Here is a 20244-nt window from a genome sequence, read left to right as displayed (position 1 = left end):
ATGCCTGAATTCTAAATCTTTATTTTCAGTTTTCACTACCATAACATATCCTGCAAACCTGCATTTTATTCTCGTCCCCAGTCTTCTCCTTTTTGACATTTTGTGTGTTCAGATCAGATGTCCAAAAGTAATTGGGTTTTGTGCTGATTTAAACAGATGAACTTCCCTGCTAGGTTGTTGACTGCAAGTTTGTATTGCAGCCATGAAAGGGTTGCTTCAGGTTTTTTCAGACTACTATCCTTTTCTTTTGATGAAAACACAAGTTTTCTTAATTGTTGCCTCTAACCTACTGTTCTATTTCAAAGAAAGCTAGTAGCAGGTAATTGGGAAGACAAAACAAATACTCACTTTGTCTTACTGATACGGTAAAATCTGTCAGGAAGCAGGAAAGACAAAAATTTTCGTACAAGCAAAGATGCAATTCAGAGAGAATTCTCTATGCCTTTGGAAGACCTTCTGAATTGAAATTGATTTGGCTTCTGAAAGTGAGTTTTAAAAGGAGATTGCTCTAAGATTCACAGGAGAAAGATTTTCTTCCGACTGTGCTTAGGTAGTGGTGATGTTCTGCACAATATTGCTTCACAATGACTGTGTTCCATAATGGGGCTAATAAAACTTTTAAAACCTGCTTAAACTGGGTAAAATATCCAACCGTGCCCATTAAAAGTCTTCTTTTTAATTATACAGTGTCTTTTATTTTTAAAGTTTTGAGAAATTTAACCTATTGTCTATGTGCTTCATCTAGCTAAGGTAGTACTTCTGCACTAAGTGTAGTTTAAAAATGAGCTGTGCTTCAGTGTTTCTGTAGTATGGTCATCTCTTTTTTTTTTAATACTTCTAATTCTGTTAGTGTTCTAGATGCCTCTTAGCTTCACTGCTTCATTCAGCATACCTGTATTTAGAATATCTTTTCTGAATAGAACAACACAAGTGTCATTTTACAGTGATCTGAAGCACCATCTTTGAGTCCTTTTGGTACAGCCTGTGTCATGTATTGGTTTGGGGGAGTGTTAGGTCATTTTTCTTTGCTGTCTCTTTTTGCTGTCTGGAAAACTGCCAGGCAGTGTCAGCCATGTCTGGATAATAAATTTACTGTGAGGATTACAGGAACTGTGTAATTTCAGGTCCAGCAATATTAAACACAAACTGCACAATTCCCAGTCACAAAATCGTAGCTGCTGTGAAGTTGCCTCCTGTCTCTAGGCTGTCTAGTCTTGGTGATTGAAATTTTTCTTATTCCAAAGGTGGCAGAGTTGAAATGGGAAGAAAGGCTTTTAAAGATTCCATCTACTCACACCTTCCAGAACATTCAGTAAAAATGAAACACCAGTGTCAGTCATCAAAAATTGTCTATTTGTTGCTGACATGTCTGCCAAATGTCCATTCTTTATTCCCAATTTTTATGTATACTTCTCCTTACAGTCACGAACACAACAATATTCACTTCTGTCAGAGCGACAGAAATGGGAAATGCTGCAGAAAAGGGGATTTTATTTGATACAGGCATGTTACTGAATCTGATTCTCAGTCTAATATGTAATTCCATCAGTTTTATGTTTTGAGTAATATCAAAGAATCTTTATACTATTCCAGGCCATACGGTGCTTTTGATTCAATATTGTTGTTTAATACCATAAACATCTTTTTCCCATTTACTGAGGGAATGTCTGGACATCTCTTGCTGTGTACTCACTGCACTCTGAAAGACAAATTCATAGCTAATACAAAGTCCTTTTCTGAATCCAGCGAAAAAATTATTTTAATATTGTTTTCTGTTTATGCCTTTGTATGAATATTAGTGCTGTGTTATAATTATTTCAGTTTGTAGAAATGTGTCCTGAGGTGGTTTGTGTGTTTGTTAACTCTGCAGGTACGCTACATGTAGGGGATGAAATCAGAGAAATAAACGGAATCAGTGTGGCAAATCAAACTGTAGAACAACTACAAAAAATGCTTGTAAGTGCCTGGAGGCTTCCTCATGTCCTCTACAAAAGTGCCTGTCTTATTTAGTCAAAATTTTTGTGTAATTGTGTTCTAACTTCCCCTTTTTTTGTTATGTTCTTGGTAGACTACAGGTCCATGCAGCAAAAAGTTCTTTCTATTTATAACTGTTGGGCTCACAGTTACTAATGTTACAAATTCAAAAAACATTACTTTGAGCTCAGACAGGCTGCCTTTTTCCAGGAAAACTCCACCTTTGGCCTTGCTAGTAGAGTCTGTTTGATATTTCCATAACACTTCTTGATTTTTCTGCATACAACCCTAACCTTGAGATCTTGGATGGTATCACTAATCCTAGACAACCTTAAAGGGAAATTTTTGGGATTTAAAGGGCATGTTTTGGGATCACAGTAAGCCAGCCAAAGAGAGAAAGGGGAGAAACTCTGAGGTCTCTTGAAGTGATCTCACATTTCTGCCCAGATCAAGTCCTGCAGTTGTCAGCCATGTGGTATTCAGGTTGCCATTTAAGAAAACATCACAATAAATGTCACAATCTGCTGCTATTCTGGAGTTACTGTTTGTCATAAGTATTCTTACACAGTAGTAAATGCAAAGTAGCAGGCCCCGTGTTCTGTTTTGATGAAAGACTGGTTTTGACATTCCTACCTTCAGTACAGTAAAATGCAGCTTTCCAGAAACTGAATACAGTTTTGCTATTTAACATGTGTGATGAAAGGGAAGAAAATGCCACTTTGGTAGGAAAGTCTGTAGATGACAGGAACCTACAAATAAAAGGCTGACATGGAAGAAACCTACACATCTCTGAATCTCTCACATTAAAATGCAATTCTGGATTCTAGGCATTCAAAACCTGCTCAGGTGAACAAACTGGTAATTCATGTTCATCCTTTGGATTAATGAGGATAATTTGAATGTTTGTTTATAGGTGATATGACAACTTACCCGTAGCACTTTAACTTTTCATACTTGGACTGTGATGTTTTCCTTTCAAGCATTAACAATTTGGAGATTTTTCTCTTCAGTGTTAAAGTCAAAGTGCTTCCTTTTTCACAGAGGGAAATGCGTGGAAGTATTACCTTCAAGATTGTGCCAAGTTACCGCATGCAATCTTCATCCTGTGAGGTAATGGATTTAATGACCCATCCCCTTTCTTCCTCAGTCCTGTAACTAACTGCCTGCTGATGGCTGAATGTTACTGCTTTCTGGGAAATTGTTTCTGCCTGTCCTGTTAGATCACGCACACCAATTTTACAACAAAGATAACGGAACAGGAGTAGGTCCCACCTACCTACTCAGCCCTGCCTTCATATTCATCTCATCAGCACCTTAACTAACTCTTTACAGCCTATTAAAGAAAAAAAAAAAAAAAGTAGGAAAGGGGATTCTCAACTTACGCAGTTAGGAAGCCCCTTTGAAATATGACCATTTAAACTCATACTTCAGGAAGTCTATTAAAGTTCTTAAGCTGAGGAACGATCCTCCTCTTTTTTAGGCTTTAAACATGATATTGCTGCTTTGGGCTGTTAAGGGTTAATTGAAGAACCTGTTTCTGTATAACCCTGTTGAGGTAAATTTGTGATGGTCCTGTGTAACAGTTACATGTGGCTTAATATTATGTTTCCATGAAAAAATGGTCTTTGTCACTACAGAAGAAAAACAGATTCTGCCTTGTTGCTGAACTAGGAATGGTACTACAGCTTTTGCCCAGCAACATTTAATTCCCTTCTGCTCACAAAGTTACATTCCAGATTGCAACTGAAGGGAATTAAATTGTAGAAAATGGCTACTTGAGAGCCACTGTTCCAGCCTGAGCATACAGATGGTATTTGCAACGAGTAGATGATGCCAATCTCTCCGTGCCACATGCTTAACTGCGCAAACAGCTCCCGAATTAGAACTCCCCGAGTGAAATCACAACCCCTGCTGAAGTCAAGCACCTTATCTTAATTAGAGCTGTGATTTCACCATAATTGTTCTTGTGTCTCAGCAGATGCTAGAATACACAGAAACTGCTATTGTGGTTGTCAGAACAATCTGTTTTGCAAGGAAAAAAATTACTGCTTTTTGGTCTTCTGGTAGAATTCAACAGCAACTAAAAGGCTTTAGAGGTAGAAGGTTTGACAGATTTTCACCTATGAGGCCAATTTTCTTGAAGTAAATGTGAAACAAAAACGTTTTTCATGAAATGCAAAGACTTTTAAAAAAATTACAGTGTGCTGACAAATTCACGTATTGACTTCTGTGCTGCAAAGAGGAGCAGTAATAAAAGATACCTCACTTCCCAATACTGAAATACAGAAACTGGTGAAACTGCAGGCTTGCTGGGAAGATGATTATTTGGAAAAACTCAGCATACAGCTTTAAATTAATACTATTAGTTGTCATTTTAGTAGTAGCAGATCATCTCTTTTCTTTAGCTTTATGTCCTTAGGCTTTTCATGACTATTTACTTCACAGAAGAATGGAAAATAGACTCTTACCTTCCTTTGGAAAAAAATAGCTAAACTAGAAATGTGTGAGCAAAGAGAAAAAGAAATCATGTCTAATTATGCTACTTTGTAGCATTTGGCATTCATTCAGTCAGAGATGGGTGAACCCTTTCCAGGACAGCCACATTAAGACTTGGACTTGATTTTCATCAGTTACAGGTGTACACAGAAACCCCAGTGTTTTTAAATCATCCTGTTAAAGCATCACTAGTCCTTTGGTACACAGAGATTTTTATATTTTTTTTTCACAGAATTTTTCAGGAAGGTGATTCATATGATGAATCAAATTCTTAACCATTGATAAAGCCTAAAAATTAATGTAGACTGACATTACTAACACAGAAATCTTGCTTCTCGTGCCCTCCAGCAGGCTAAACAGAGAGATATTTGGTCTTCACTAGTATAGTCTTCCTAGTTGAGGTATTTTTTGGCAACATTTCAGTCTTTATTTATGTTTGATTTCCCCTCTCCTTCAGTCATGGATTGGTGCTCATGTATTGTAGTTTTTTGAGAAGAGGAATATAAAACAGAATTGAGGACTGGGGGCTTTGAGGCTTCTACTGGGATCACATCATTGGATTGCAAAACATCTTGTTAATCTTGAATAAGAAAAAACTACGTATTAATAGAATCAGAGACGATGTACCTTTTATTTATGATCTTAGGCCTTCCCAAAGGTGAGGGGGGCATGGAATTTTTTTTTTTTAAAACTGGGATTTGAATTTCACTTGCCATATTTGTCTTCCTTTATAGTCATTTAAAATAACTGTTATTTTGTAAATACCGAGCCATTTCCTACACTATGTAATTCAGGGTCACAAGGCAGTTTTCAAAATCTCAACTGAATAAGTTCAGGTTTCCTAGGCATTTGTGGCTTTTCCTGCACCCATGCCTTCCATTCAGTTACCAGACCCTCTACTTCATGGAGCAGACCTTGCTTGAAGACATAATACTTCAGAATTCCCTTGAGTGAAAATTGGAGCAGCTGATCTGGTGTGAGGTGACCTGTTTAGTCACTGGCGTGGCAAATGACCCGAGTAAACACAGATGCTTAGATAACAAGGGGCCAGGGTGTTGTTTTCTTCGTCAGATACCAAGAAAATTGCAGATTTACATAAACATGAACTTAAGTAACTATTGCAACACATCCTTCTTATGGCTGAGGGCTGTTTATATGTTTCAGTTTTACCCCAGTGAATAAGCATTTTGCTCTAACTGCATTTGCATTCTTACTTTGTACTGACATAACACCCGAAGTAACTTTATATAGTGTCAGATATGTGAATGTGGTCAGAAAAGTACCTTTAAAAAAATACTTATAAACATTCTTTATGTTTGAGATTGCCTTTGTGAAACTCTTTAAGTTGTTTCATTAAGAAAAGCCTTTATACGTGAGATTTTTAAACCCTGGTAAACACCATGGATTTTTTTCCTTTATCTTCCATGGTTTCCATTACTGCTCAAACATCAGAAGTTTTTATTTTCTTAAACCTTTTTCAAATTTTTATTAAAAATACTGACAGAAGTGCTCCTTGAGCAAGACAGAAATGTAAAAAAATTTTCAGAATTTTGGAGTCTGTCTGTTTTTGTTGGAGGTTTTGGGTTTTTTGGTTTTCTTGTTTGGGTTTTTTGGGTTTTTTTAATATATCTGGCAACAATGTTGTTGATCCAGCTGTTTTTTGATCTAATTTGATCGGGTCATATTTACTAGACATCATTGAGTTCTATATAGGTTTGCATCTCAAATGCATTGCTTATCATTCATAAACCACACCCAAAACCAAGGAAACAACAGGAAACTGGGTTTGCCATCATTTGGAAATAATTGTGGTTGTTTCCTCTAAGGCTCTGGCTCTGTGGTTCTTCGGCTGAATAGTGATAACCCTAAAGATTTTTGTTGTTTTCTGTCTTGGGGCTGGAGAAGGAAGTCCAGGACAGTCAAGTTTACTAAAATAAAATGATAATAACCTTTCTACATGACTCAGAATCTTTGGATCCTCCAAGTGTTTTTCTGCCCCTATTCCCAGGAAAAGTAGGGCTTTTACTAATTCACTGGAGAAACAAACTCACGACCCAAACTGAAGTTTTCCATGCCAGCCCTAAGCAGTCCTGTTATTCTGCAAGGATCTCTGTGCTCATTGATTTGTCTCATTAGATTGTTCATAATACAGTTTTTCGCCTAACTTTTGAGTCTGGTATTTTTCGAAAGAAAGACCTGTCCCTAGAAAATTAAGAATCTAAATGCCTTTGAAAATGTGACAGAACAGAACACCCTAATTATGTAAAAGTCATAGATAAAAATATGTCTCTTGACTAACTTGTTAGATTATTTCTGACAGTACTGAAATCACCAATAGCACTGAAAATGTGTATTTTCCTCAGTATGTTATGATGTACATTTGCTTTGAATAATATGCTGTCTTCTGTTGAGAGTTGCTGGAGGAATACAAATCAAAACATTCTCAAACCAAGAAAATTTCCTTCAAAGGCAGAATCCTTCAAGACAGTCCAGAAATAGTGGCATTCTCTAAAGTTGTTTTTCTCCAGATGATTTGGGTACTTGCATTAATTTCCAAAGCTTTCCCTTGCTCCCTTGCTAAACCGTCACTGACAACAGATCAGTGATAACAAAGCATATTTTAAAAAAGACAGTTAAAATTGATTTTTTGCCTCATGAAAGTGAGAAAATAGCAGAGACAGAATTTCAGAGCAAGCAGAAAATCTCTTTATAAAGCAAGGAAGTCTTTTTGAAAAAAGTTCTCCTGGTTACGGTTTGATAAAGGTGATGCTGGTAATCCATGCACCAAAAAAAAAAAAAAAGAAAAGGGAATACTGATTCCTTTTGGTGTTTTTGTTCAATATATATATTTTCTCAGTTATGAATGGTTCATTTGCTCTCATCTGAATATTTTGAACTTGTTGTGATGGAATCATTTTGTGATTAGAATTAGAGCTGATTTCCCCCGCTCCATTACATATTGCAAGTACTTGCTGGAGGAGAGTTTTGTTCTTATGTTTGTGGCATTAATCCCTGATTAATGTTGCATGAACAGTTTAGCTCCAGGTTTTTAATTGTTCACAAAAGGTACTTGTATTGATAAAATATGACGGGGTTAACTCTCTTTGCTTAGAAAACTGTTTTAGCCCTTTTTCTCTGCTGTCCTTGATGTTACACAAAATGACCAGACATTCCTAAGCTGACCTTTGACATGGAATGTTGTATTCCAGAATTCCTTTGAGGGTAAAAGGGAATTTTTTTTTTTTTTTTTTTTTTTTTTTGTTACAACGTATGAGTGGATTATATTCTTTTCGGAAGAGATGGCTCAATTATCTGACCTCATGGAATTAAGCACTATGCAGTCAAAATGGCATGTGAAAAAGATTGCTCTGAAAAACCCAATCAGAAATTCCAGTTGTCCTTCCTGTAGAGTTTCCCAGTGTGCACCCTGTGTCTGCTGTCTCTGAAGTGGAAGGCCACACTAGTAGTCTGGGCCAAGGGAATTGGCGTTTTTTAAAGTGCTATATTTTGGCAAGGTTTGGTACTTTCAAACCCACACAAATGTTGGAGGAAAACCCTCATTGTGCTGTAAAATTGATGAGAAGGGAGGGGAGAGAATCCAGCTTTCTCCTCAGGCCCCAGCCTCAGTGTCTTTGAGGCACTGCAGGGAGGTGCATCTTGCTGAGTAGAAACTGATCAACACTGACAACCACCACGTGGCTGAAAAAATATTCAGAAACATCTTTGAAACAGGATATGGGCCTGATTCTTTTCCAAGTACTGTTCAGAGAATGACTTTCAGGTACTTCAGCCAAGACTGGTGTATGACTGAGGGCTGGTAGCATTGTCAGCCACATGAGATCTCAGAAGCTCCAGTTATTAGAAAGCTGAAGGCAACATAAAAATAGTTATTACTTCAGATAAATCAAAATGTCAAACCTGAATCTTTAGCTATGGAAAAGCTTTTCAGATTTACAAGAGTTTGTAGTGTGGAAGCTTTCACAAATGAAGCAGCTAAGCAAATGGTTATAAGGCTGTAGATGTAACTGTTCTTTGAAATATATCTGTGTTCCTGTGATAGTGTTGTGTTGTTAATGAACCTTGTGTCTTATTTCAGAGAGATTCCCCCTCTACATCCAGACAGTCCCCCGCTAATGGTCATAGCAGCACTAACAATTCTGTTTCGGTAAGATTTCCAGTTCCACACAGAGAAAGTGTGAAAGTTTTGTTGGTGCTCATCTGCCATTACTGTTATACTTATCGTGTGGTCAGTGGAAAACTTTGTCCTGCTGAGGGAACCCAGGTTATTGCATATGTAACTCCCCATTTTCTTTTGTTTGTTTTTTTTTTTTTTAAGGGCTTTTTCCAACATACTCTTCTCATTAAAAGCCATACAGTGAGTTAAATGTTAATAACTGTATTGTGACACTTCAGTCGTCTTTAAATCATTGTCAGCACTTTCCTCAAAACCGAGCAGAGGTCTAAAGTGGAAGCTTTTATTTCCATCCTGAACTTTGGAAGCAGAGTTTGAAGGAAGAGTAACTGTGCAGTTGGTATCCCAAGACATTTTAGATTCTTTTTTTTTTTTTAAGTTTTGTGTTTTGAGAGCCCTCTGGAACGTGTACTGGTTTCCGCTATCTGAGTTAAGGAATTGGTGTGCTCTCTGCTGTCGTGGTACGTGCACATACTGTGTGAAACATGAGCCTTGCCTGGGTATGGAAAGCAAAAGGAAGTGGCTTTAAACTGCACTACAAACCAAGCTATTACCATCACATCTTTAACACAAAGTACTTCTGTTTTGTATGTCTTCAGGTAGAAAGGTGCTGTCGATCTCCTGTTCTTCCTAAAGTGCATTAATGTTAAAATTCGTGTTGTTGATCATTTGTTGTTGTTTGCACCAATGTAGTAACTGCACACAAGTTTCTTCAGTGAGTGCTGTCATTATCATGAGTTCATGGGACTAGCTAAAAACAAAAACGAAACCAAAACCAAGTAACTATTCCTTTAACTATTAATAAAAATTGCAACTTAGACATTTTTTTCCACAAGGTAAAGTGCTTATTAATTGGTAGAATAAAAAATGTGTGAATGAAAAATCTAAGACATTTTTGTGGATTAAATTAAATTTATAACATGAAAGTAGTTATAACCTTAATTCTCAGCACAACTGATCACATTATACATTTTTAATCATAGGTGTTTTTATATTTATAATAGCCTCTCTCTTTTAAAAGCAAAACTTGATACTTAAGTGGAAAAGGCATTCACATAAAGAGCCTCTTTCACTTGGTGGTGCTTTTGTGTTGAAGATGCTGAATTACTTATTAAAAAGCACATTCTCTATCTGCTTAAACTTTTTACCTGCTTTCTTCAGCTTGCTGCTAAACAGCCTGGGTTTGATTTTTCTTTAAGAAAAAAGTTATTTCTAAACATGGGTCAATGCTTTATACTTTTGTCTAACTTATTATTTTACTGCAATGTAGTATGAATCACTAACAAACAGTGTTATGTACCCTTAAAAAGTAAAATGAAAATTTCTTCTCCTGGGTTGACTTTATTCTGCAGGACTTGCCATCGACAACACAACCAAAAGGACGACAGGTGAATAGACATCCTCCATGGGAATTTTTGTGAACTTAGCGGCTAGCAAACATCCCTGCTTACCTTTTCCCCCCTCATATTCTGTATGTGCTGGACTAAAACATTTAAGCTTGGAAAATTTGTTCCATTTTTTTCATTTTTCTTTTTAACTCATTTGTTTGTGGCTAATTCAAAATAGCTTTTTTTTTTTTTTTTCATGTGTCCACATGTGTGAGAGTTACAAAGTCATTGTGAATTTAACTGGACGTGTGGATTTAGTTCAAAATGCATTAATAGACTTCCTGTTTTGCAGTGACCTGTGCAGGTTTTAATCTTAGAGGAAAGCTCAAGTTTCTGTTTTAGCTGGAATGTAGACAAGTAGGGCAGGTGTCTAAAACTCTGAAATATTGTGCTGAAAAAGATTGTAAAGCCTGAGTTTATCTGAAACTAATTATTAGCATTAACAAAGTTTTTCAAAGAAAAACATTAAGGACAGTTTCTGCTAAGGTTTGATAAATCTGAAGATGGTCTCTTAAAATTTCAGTCCTAAGTCCCATATTCAGTAACCTCCCTTAACTTTGTTACCTTCACCTGGTGGTTGTGCAAGTCAGCACAGACCAAAGAAAGATATTCCCTCTCCAGAAAATTCCAAGAAAGCACACAGAGCTCCTCAGAGGATTCCTTATCTTTCTCTTTGCAATTTTAAGAATTTTTGTTCTTTTACTGCAGCTTCCAAATGAACACATACTGTCAAGTGATTTGTGATCCATCTCCAGGAACTGCTCCAGTTATTTTTAGTCTTTCCAGAATCTACCTCTGAATTTTTAACCATGTAAATCATTAGCTTCCTTCTCTACCAGGAATTTTTATAATAGCTCTTGCAGTTCCATTCAAGAAGTCAATCAGCTACGTTAACTCTTGCCTTTGAGAATCTTTTTATTCTGCTGTCTGGTTGAGTTGGCTGGGACTTCTATGACAAGAATGGTTTGCTCTCACTTCACTTCCCATTTTCAAAGCTCTCTGTGTTTCTTTCAACTTCCTATTTTCTTCTGAAGCTGCCTGAATGTAAACCTGGAAAGGCTCCATTAAAGTCCTTCCAGACACTTATATTAGGTATTCATTTGCCCCTCATAGGGTTTTTCCCTAGGAGAAGAAACTTTGTTCAAGGCAATATCAAAATAATGGTGTTTCTCTTGCTCACACCATTTATAATTACCTGATTTTTCCCATTGAACCAGCATATTTTTCTTGTCATCCTGGAAAACAGTGAGGGCTTGGCTAATAGTTATATTTTTATGTGTAAGGAAGTCTGTTTTGTTCCATGAACTGCCAATATATGGTGGCTAATGGCTCAAACTGGAGCAGGGACTTGAAATCAGGGTAGTTTCTAGATAGTAAAAATAATGCTGATGTTCCTAGACCTATGTGAATAAGCTTCAGGCAAAATAAGGGACTGGCTCAATATTGATTACTTCATGGAAAGCAAATTACTAAGTAAACATAATTGGTTTCAAAATATCCCATTTCTCAAGTAATTAAAAGAAGTTGAGTTGCTTTTTTAAACTCAAATGCACAGCAGAGCAAGGGTCAGATTTAATGCATTAAAATTTGAGTTCTGTATTGGTATTGTCATCTGATGCTCTCACTGCAACCAATAAAAACACATCAAATGTGAGATAAAAGTGATTAGCCATTTAAAGTTAAGTTATTCATATGTCGAGGTGCAGATTGGATTACTTTTTTAAGTGCCATGAATAGTGCTAACACTGCATAGTTACAGCTATTACTGGAGCAGAATTTGAGCAGAGTTGAAAAGTGATTGTTACACTTTCTAAGAAGGATATTACTTTGCAATGTAATTGTTGGAGATTTTTAAATGTAGTCCATTCTTAGTAGGAAAATCAGCAGTGTGTTTGTACAAGGCTGTCTGAGATGCTGTAGGGTGATGTTTGGAGTTCATGAACTGTAGAAATTACCCATCTAGGGCATGACAGTTTTGATTTTAAGATCCTTGGTTGCATCAGGGCTCCAGTTAGCAACCAAAACTGGAGATCACTTTTATTTTTACTTCCTAGGGTTGAGACCTCAGTGACACACTAGGAAAGGATTGGTATAATCTTTTAAATTGTGAAGTCCGAGTCTGGATTCTTTCTGTTCGTGTTCCTTAGAGAATAACTTGCTCAAATTATGAGTTTTATTTACACTGGAGCAGACTTTTACTGAAAAACCCATACAGAGAATTTCCACATTCCTTCTGAGTAACTCTATGATAGGTACAATACAGGAGTTACTAAAAAAGATTTTTTTTTTTTAATGTCTTGAGTCTTAAAAATTCTCATTCTCAAGATCACTAATAAAGCCAAAGTCCTTTATACTGTCCGGTAAATTTTCCTGTCGCAGAAATTTTTAAAACATACCATGGGACTTCAGTTGCAAAGTATATTACAGATTGAGTTGTAAGGTGTTGGCTTGTGTTCTCTAATGATTTGTGATAGTTAATAACTGAGGGACTCTGTGAGTCTATTACATTTTTGCTGTTCAGGTTCTATAGAATGTAGAAACCATGAGCTGTTGAAATAACATCATATGTCTCCATCATTTGCTGGATGGGGCATTTTCATTTTCAACTATCACTTTTGCTTTGGCATCTTCCTTTTTTTGTTTCTTTCTTTGCTTGTTGCAACCAACATGTATAGCTGCATTCACAGATCAGATTTTCACCTGTTAATTCTGAATACCATACCAATAATGATATTGCAGTGTCTCTTATAAACTTTTTTTTTTTGTAGATCTATGTAAGAGCACAATTTGAATATGATCCAGCAAAGGATGACCTCATTCCTTGCAAAGAAGCTGGCATCAGATTCCGAGTTGGTGATATTATCCAAATCATTAGCAAAGATGATCATAACTGGTGGCAGGGTAAACTTGAGAACTCCAAAAATGGTACTGCAGGTCTTATTCCTTCTCCTGAACTTCAGGAATGGTATGACTTAAATTTTCTGTAAAAATGAGCTTAGTTTTGATTTTTATTTGTGTCTTTCATACTTTTCATTGTTGTATAGCTAGCCTTCGAATTCTTTTTTCTTTTTCTTACTTTTTTATTTTTCTAAATCTATGTATTTACTCAATTTGTGTGGTATTGATTTTTTTTCTCATGTATGCATAGCAGTAAGGGCTCCATGCGATTTCATATGTGTGATTACATTGAAAAAAAACAAACTCTTGTGTTAACAAACATTGTGGTTTCTGGTATACTGTACGAAACTAGGATTGACGATGGCTGCATGCAAATTGGCTATTTAAGAGGGTCAAATTATTTTCTCTTTCAGCTTCTAATCAGGGGTTTCATTAGTACTGTTTACATGCCAGTGCTGCAGGAATAGGGCTTTAGCAAGTTGTCAGGCAGCAAGGTCATTGCGGGAGTTTTAGGGTTTTCTTTCCTTTTCATTTTTCGTGTGAATGTCAAAAAGGAGAACAGAATCACAGTGCCGGTGGCAGGTTCAGTGAACAGCAATGGCACTGAGCAGTGCAGAGGCTTTAAACAGCCTCTTGCCGGGGCTGTTTAGAAAAAAAAATCAAATGTATCAGCACAAATTCTGGCCAGTGAATGCTGAGCCTTGGAAGGTATGGCCATAACTCATTAAAGTTTATCCACATGGATAATGTAGCCCAAAATACTTCATACAGGGTTTGCTGCATAAGAGAATTGGAGTTCTGCACAGCTCCTGTGCCCCCTGGATGGCTAAGGGAGATTTTGCCAGGAGACAGAGGCAGACAAGAGCTTTAGTTCCACCTCCTGAGCTCTGTGCAAGCCCTGATGTAAGGGAGGCACAGGTGCTCATTGCAAGCAGGGTCCCTTGCAGGGCTTCACCCGAAAGATCAACTTCCAAACTGTCCTCCAGGACAGCACCACTTGCTCTGCAGTAATTTACACCATGATGGTCTTTCCAGACCTTGTGCTCTTCCATTCTGATCTGCTGCAGAGTGGTCTGGATTCATTCCAGGAGCTGCCCTTCCTCCCGTGCTCAGTTCCTCTGTGAGCTTCCATCATTTACCTCTAAGAAAATATTCTTACATCAAAGTACCCCTGCATAAATATGTTCTTTGAAGTCATTAAAAAATGTTTTTAAAAGTTTTACTGTACTCACGTTCTATAAAAAAAGTCATGCTTTTCTAAATCATTTTGTGCAGCTTTTTAAAGATCTTTGATTACAACAGAAAATGTTTTTTTCTCCTCCTTGTGTCAGGCGAGTTGCTTGTATTGCCATGGAGAAGACCAAACAGGAGCAGCAGGCCAGCTGTACTTGGTTTGGAAAGAAAAAAAAGCAGTACAAAGACAAATACTTGGCAAAGCACAATGCAGGTATGAACAAAAGGTATCTGTAACAGGTTACATTTTTTGCAGTTTAAGCCTTGCCTTTAATTGTTCAGCTGGCACTATTATATAAACCTAATGAGTTACTTAGGAAAATATAAGTAAAATTCTAATTATGCCAACATTACTCTGCTTGTTCTTTTCTATTTAAGCGTAGGGCTTAGTCAGTGAGAGGCAAGCTGCCACAAAATCAGTGCATCATAGTTTATCCTGATAGAGGCTTAGATTGTTTGGGGGTTTATGTTTAAAGCAGCATTAGAAACAAACAGGATATGATTTTTGCAACCTATATAACTGTACTGTGCTCTACGGAAGACTGTTCTGTGGCATCCTTGTTAATATGTATTTATAGTTACAGATTACATTTGTGAAAACATCATGAAAGAGCATTTTTGTTGGAGTGGTACAGCTGGAAGTGGAGTAAGAGCCATTGCATACTCAGTGTGTTATTTTACAGTTACCAAACAGAACCAGCTGTGGAGGTTTATCCTCCTTGCAGTGATTTCTGCCTGAATCCTGAGTTTGGGGCTTCTGTGTAGACTGCTGAAAAAATGAATTGTTTTAGGAAATTTTAGAAGTGTAGAGTAAGAGATCCTTGTCAAGCAGAATTCATTAGCTTTAGTAGTAAAGAGGACAGACCCTGTCATTTATGAGCTGAATTTGCTTCTTTTCTTCTTTTAATATAAAATCCTTAATGTGCTGAAACTGCTTTTCAACACTTTTCTGTTGCTTCTGCATTGATAGCACATTCTGTGATGCTTATGTTGTTGTGGTCTCCTGAGAGACTTGCAGAGATTTTTATTAGAATCAGAATAGATGCCTGTCCAAGCAGTGTAATGAAATTATTTTATATTACATGAATTTCTGGGTGTTTTTTTCAGTTACATTCTTGAACACACCAATTAAACAATATAAATCCGTATTTTCATATATTTGTCTTTACCTGCACAATGTGTGCAATATCAGAGCTCATAATGTGTCACTATTACAGAATATTTCCTTTTCCTTAAAAGCAATTTGAAAGTAAATTCTAAGAAGGTCAAAGGACAGTAATTGTTGTTTATACTCTTTATATTCAGTGTTGCATTTAAAATGTTCACGGGTGAATATAAAACTATTTGTTACCCTGAAAGCTCTCACAAGCAGAGATGGAAAGCTTTAAGTAGGTTCCTTCCTTTTTCTGGTTTAACACCCTGCTTGTTCTCATGTTTCCCCTTCATTGCAGCAGCACTCAGCCACATTTTACTAATTGCAGCAAAAGTTGTGGCGAGTAAACTGGATTTTGAGGCAGAGTCTTCCACAATACTGATACCAATTGCTCCCAGGACACATTCCCACAGCGTTGCTCCTCCCTTCAGTTGTGGCCGTGCTATGAACTGAATCAAGAACAACCCTAAAAACCCATGGATTTATTTTTCTTTAGGGCAGATACATTTCTTAATGCAGCTCTCAGTGCAAATACAGATCTAAAAATGCCCATGAGAGTAAGCAGGGCCTGCCAAAGGGAGTGAGCTAAAGGAAGGGTAGCCAGGGAAGGAGAAGGAACAGGCAGAACTAGCTCAAAGATTTCCTATCAGGTAAATTCCTGAATCTCGACTTTATAGTCTTGACATAGGGAGACATTTCAAAGTAGGCTGATGGCTCTTTGATTCACACACTTCACCTGCCTTCACCAGCAGTGTTGTATCTTTATTTGATTTATATCAGAGCAGGTGTTTGCCAAAACTTAGAAATACAAAGATTAAAAATTATGATAATGACCATAAAAGAAAAATTGTTCCTTTCAGAATATATCTTCCCCTTTCCCCTAAGTCAAAAAGTTAATGTAAGCACAGATTGAAATCAAGATTTCTTGTAGAAATGTTCTTGATCTTAGTGTCCCTGAGGTACTGAAGGTGATGCCAGTAATATTCCAGAGAATGACACCAAACGCAGGATATTCAGTATATGAATATTACAGATTGCTTTGGTGCTCGTGTGAGCTCTTGTTTAACTGAGGTGACACTGAATTGACATTCTTTTAAGTGCTCTGTCACATCCAGGATTGTTAGTCAGAAATATGGCAGCACTGGCCCTTGCAACCTTTCAGTGCTTCTGTTTCAGAATAAAAACCAGATCTTTTCTTCTGCTGGATCCAAAACAAGTATAATCATTGTCATAATGTTGCTCCTACAGGAAAGTAGAATTTATTTCTCTTATATCCTTAGTATCAAATTAAATAAATTGATCAGCAGTCTGCAATCTATTTGGACTTGTGTGTTATTTTTCTCTTAGGGGTGAGACTGAACTGGGGTGCTGAGAAGTGACCCAGTAAAATAATTCATAGTCAACTCAGATTTGGGTAGCAAGCTAATGATTTGAGAGCTGATGTGGTATATGAGATATTAATGGAAGCAGAAATGAGATTATTCTGCAAATCAGACATACTTTATGAAGTAAACAGGAGATTATTTCAGTTACTTTTAGAATTATGAGCAAATACATTCTCCTTTACAAGAAAAACGTAATCCTGTTGTTCTTCCCTCCATGCTTCATATTAGAGTATTAGGCAATTTCATGATGATATATTTTATCAGTATAATGTCAGTTTTAAACCAAAGCCCACAGAAAAAATGAAATATCTTTTCCATTATTAGATTCACTGACATTTTTATAAATGCTCTAGAGATATGCTGCAGTGATATCCAGATATATTTTTTATTTATTTAGCTGAAAGGTTGTTATTGCAGGGCTTCAGAAAAGGACAGAACATACCAGAACTATGCTCCATATTATGCATAATGTAGAAAATTGCCAAGCTTTTATAAAATATGTTTATCATTTCTTAATGTGATTTATTTGCCTTGTGTTTAGAGTATTGCATGGTAAAGTTTATTTTGTGCATATACTTTTTATTTTACTAATATATTACAAGCCATATCTCAATGACCCCTGTACATTTTTCATGCTGTCTTACTCCCAATGGCCTCTGTGCATGTAAGTAACCTGTCAAGTGACAATGCCTCTTTATTTGCTTCTTACTGTTTTCCTTTCAAGAGCTCCGTTTCTTTTAATAGCTAGTAACACAGAAGCATTGAAGTTCAGTCTTTAAGTGTGCCCTGTATTCCTCCTATCTTTGTATATTAAGAAATTAATCATTTTTCTTTTGCATTTGAGAACCCCACAATCATTAGTTAAATCCATGTAGACTGAGACACATCTTCTCCATACTACTACTTTGTGATGAAGGCATTAATATGTGTCATTTCTGATGTTTGTTCCTGTTGTTTGTATCTAACATAACATGGTTTCGTTCAAGAAGAAAATTAAGGATTGATTTTTTAATTATTATTTTTCAATGGAAAAAGACACTTGCAGGCTTAGATGGTTAGCATGGTAAAGCTGTTTAGTGTGTTGTAAGTCATTATTATGAAATGAATTATTAATTTGCTATTTATTTGTTAATTATTAATACTGTGAAGTTGCAAGAACAAGAATAAGAATTCCATTGTGGAATGGAAAAAAAAAATGACTAAATTCTTGCTTGTAGTATTTGGGGAAAGGTTGAAAGAGATTCTTCTTGAGGATGAAATTCAAAATGCTTCAAATGGACTGGGAATTTTTCATATCTTTATCTTTTCAAGGCCTTAAAGAGTTGAGTGTGTCAGTTGGCTGATTTGTAGTTTCACCAAATTAAAGCTGTTGGACTTTCAGGTAAAAAGACTGCCGTCAAATTGAAAAAATGAGATAGATCCACACTCATCCTAAAAGATGGATATAACTGAGGTGGATATACCACTTAAGACTAGAAACACTCAGAGATTCCATAGTTTGGATGGAGTCTCTCCTCCCTCCTTTCCATAGCGTGCAAAAATACAGAACTGAAAGCTCTTGTTCATCATTCTGCTCCACAATTGCTGGCTGCTGTAATCTTTACAAATATCAATAACTGCCTCCTGGCTGCTCCTTTCTTTAGAATTCAGCAGGAGTCACCAGAGATGATGTGTTACTGGGCACAGGAGGAATAAGCTGTTATTAATGAACAAAACTTGATTTGTCAATCATTATATTCCCTGGCAATTGACAACAGATTGATAGGCATGATGGAATTCATCCAATTTCAACTGCAGTTGAAATGATATACTGAATTAATACTTTTACAATTTTTCCCTAAATATGGTGAAGGTTCTTTTCTGTAATGCCATCACTTTTCATTAGAATTCTTCATTCTGTCACAAGTTTTAAAAGCATGTCAGTTTAATTAGCACGTGTGTTTAAAGAGAACTCTAATTACAAGTAAATGGTGTGGTTTGAAAGAGTAACTACCACAAAGTATTAACACTCTGTGCATTTCTCATAGATCTTGTTAAAACATTATTATGAAAGTATCCCTATCTTCAGTGTAAATAGATGTTCTCATATTGTATTCATGTTGGTCACTGTCTACAGATTTTTCTTTAGTATTGCTATTTCTTAGGAATGCAAACGTGAATGGCATGCTGTTATAGCTGATTTTTGTGGTCTGCTGAACACTGCATGAAAGGACATGCAACCTTTGCTGAGCACCTCAGTAGCTTTGTTACTGCTCTTCACAGTTTTTTAAATGAACACTCTTGTTAAAATTGCATAAGGAATGAATGGTTTTGTTTTCCATAACAAGTTACTCTGTATTATAAATCTAAAACTTGATAAAATTATAATTTTTAGCAGTTGTCACCCTTCATGTGCCTTTTTTTTTTTTCTTATCCATTGGGGCTTTCTTTTGTGTTTTAGTGTTTGATCAATTAGATCTCGTCACGTACGAAGAAGTAGTAAAGCTGCCAGCATTCAAAAGGAAAACACTAGTCCTACTAGGTAATCTTCAGTTGTTTTTTTTGAAATCATAGTTTTGAAGCCCTTCTGGTGGAAATCATATTTCTAAATGATTGTTTTGTGTTGTGGCTCAGGTGCACACGGTGTCGGAAGAAGACACATAAAAAACACGCTCATCACAAAACATCCGGACAGATTTGCTTACCCCATTCCTCGTGAGTAGCAGGGTTCAGTGTGCTGCAGGATTGTTTGTGTCCTCCTTGAAAACACCCCTCTTGTCCTACTGCCTGTGTTCAGCTCAGCTGAGACAAATCCTGCCTTAAAGGTGGGAGCTGTGTAAAGCTGGGTGTGTTTCTTCGGCTTTTTCAAAGGGCAGGGTGGAAAGTAGCACCACTTTTGCATCAAATGTTCCTTACTCTCAAAACTTCTTGTTAGGCGTACTTCTCTCCACCCCAAGTGTTCGTTAATTTAGAATAAAGGATAAAAGATTTCTCTTTTTTAATTGTGTGCAATTCCCATGAGAAGAAATATGAGCTGGATTTAGAGGAAACCTTTAATGTTTTAATTACTTTACACAGCCAAGTCTTAAGGGACTGGTATTGCCTTAAAATAACTTCAAGTTTCCAGAGATGCCACTAAGTAAAAGAAAACACAGTTAATTTCACTGCTTACCAGTGGGTTGTTATGAAGAGCACAGAGGTGTTTTCCTTTCATGACAATCTCTATCAATACCCTGCAGGAATTGCACATCCCACTATATGATCTCTTGGAGATGCATCCTTTTTCCTCAAGCTAAGCACACCGAAACAAGTGCATCCAGCCCCTACCTGTCCACTCTATTTCAGGCTGACCTCAGAAATACCATACATGGCTCAGAAGTGACACTCACCTAATTTTCTTCACAGAAATTAGTTATTTTATCTGCAGATGCTTTTAAAATTGACTCACCTATACCATGATGAACATCCCTTAGGTTGCCTGCATTAGGTTCCTGCTCTATGGAAGCACTGAAATTGTTTGACTGATTTTATAAGACTAAAAAGATG

The 20244-nt window shown here is 36.6% G+C and overlaps 1 protein-coding gene across 7 annotated transcripts in view; it reads left to right on the top strand.

Annotated features, from left to right (window-relative positions):
• The window catches only part of CASK (calcium/calmodulin dependent serine protein kinase), a 192196-nt gene that overhangs the window by 159841 nt on the left and 12111 nt on the right, over positions 1-20244 (top strand). For 2 of the 7 annotated variants that reach the window (XM_066177042.1, XM_066177047.1), the window contains 8 exons: positions 1871-1956; positions 3016-3084; positions 8567-8635; positions 10015-10050; positions 12819-13015; positions 14280-14395; positions 19160-19240; positions 19333-19413. In XM_066177042.1, the coding sequence (XP_066033139.1) occupies positions 1871-1956; positions 3016-3084; positions 8567-8635; positions 10015-10050; positions 12819-13015; positions 14280-14395; positions 19160-19240; positions 19333-19413 (735 nt within the window). The remainder of the gene's footprint in view (positions 1-1870; positions 1957-3015; positions 3085-8566; positions 8636-10014; positions 10051-12818; positions 13016-14279; positions 14396-19159; positions 19241-19332; positions 19414-20244) is intronic. The other 5 variants (XM_066177043.1, XM_066177045.1, XM_066177041.1 and 2 more) reach the window with 4 other exon arrangements.

The sequence above is a fragment of the Chamaea fasciata genome, unplaced genomic scaffold (assembly GCF_029207755.1).
Source record: "Chamaea fasciata isolate MVZ Bird 193981 ecotype frontalis unplaced genomic scaffold, bChaFas1.0.hap1 SCAF_2, whole genome shotgun sequence".
In the NCBI taxonomy this organism is placed as follows: domain Eukaryota; kingdom Metazoa; phylum Chordata; class Aves; order Passeriformes; family Sylviidae; genus Chamaea; species Chamaea fasciata.
The sequence above is the reverse complement of the archived record's forward strand: the minus strand, read 5'-3'. Positions and strand labels throughout refer to the sequence as shown.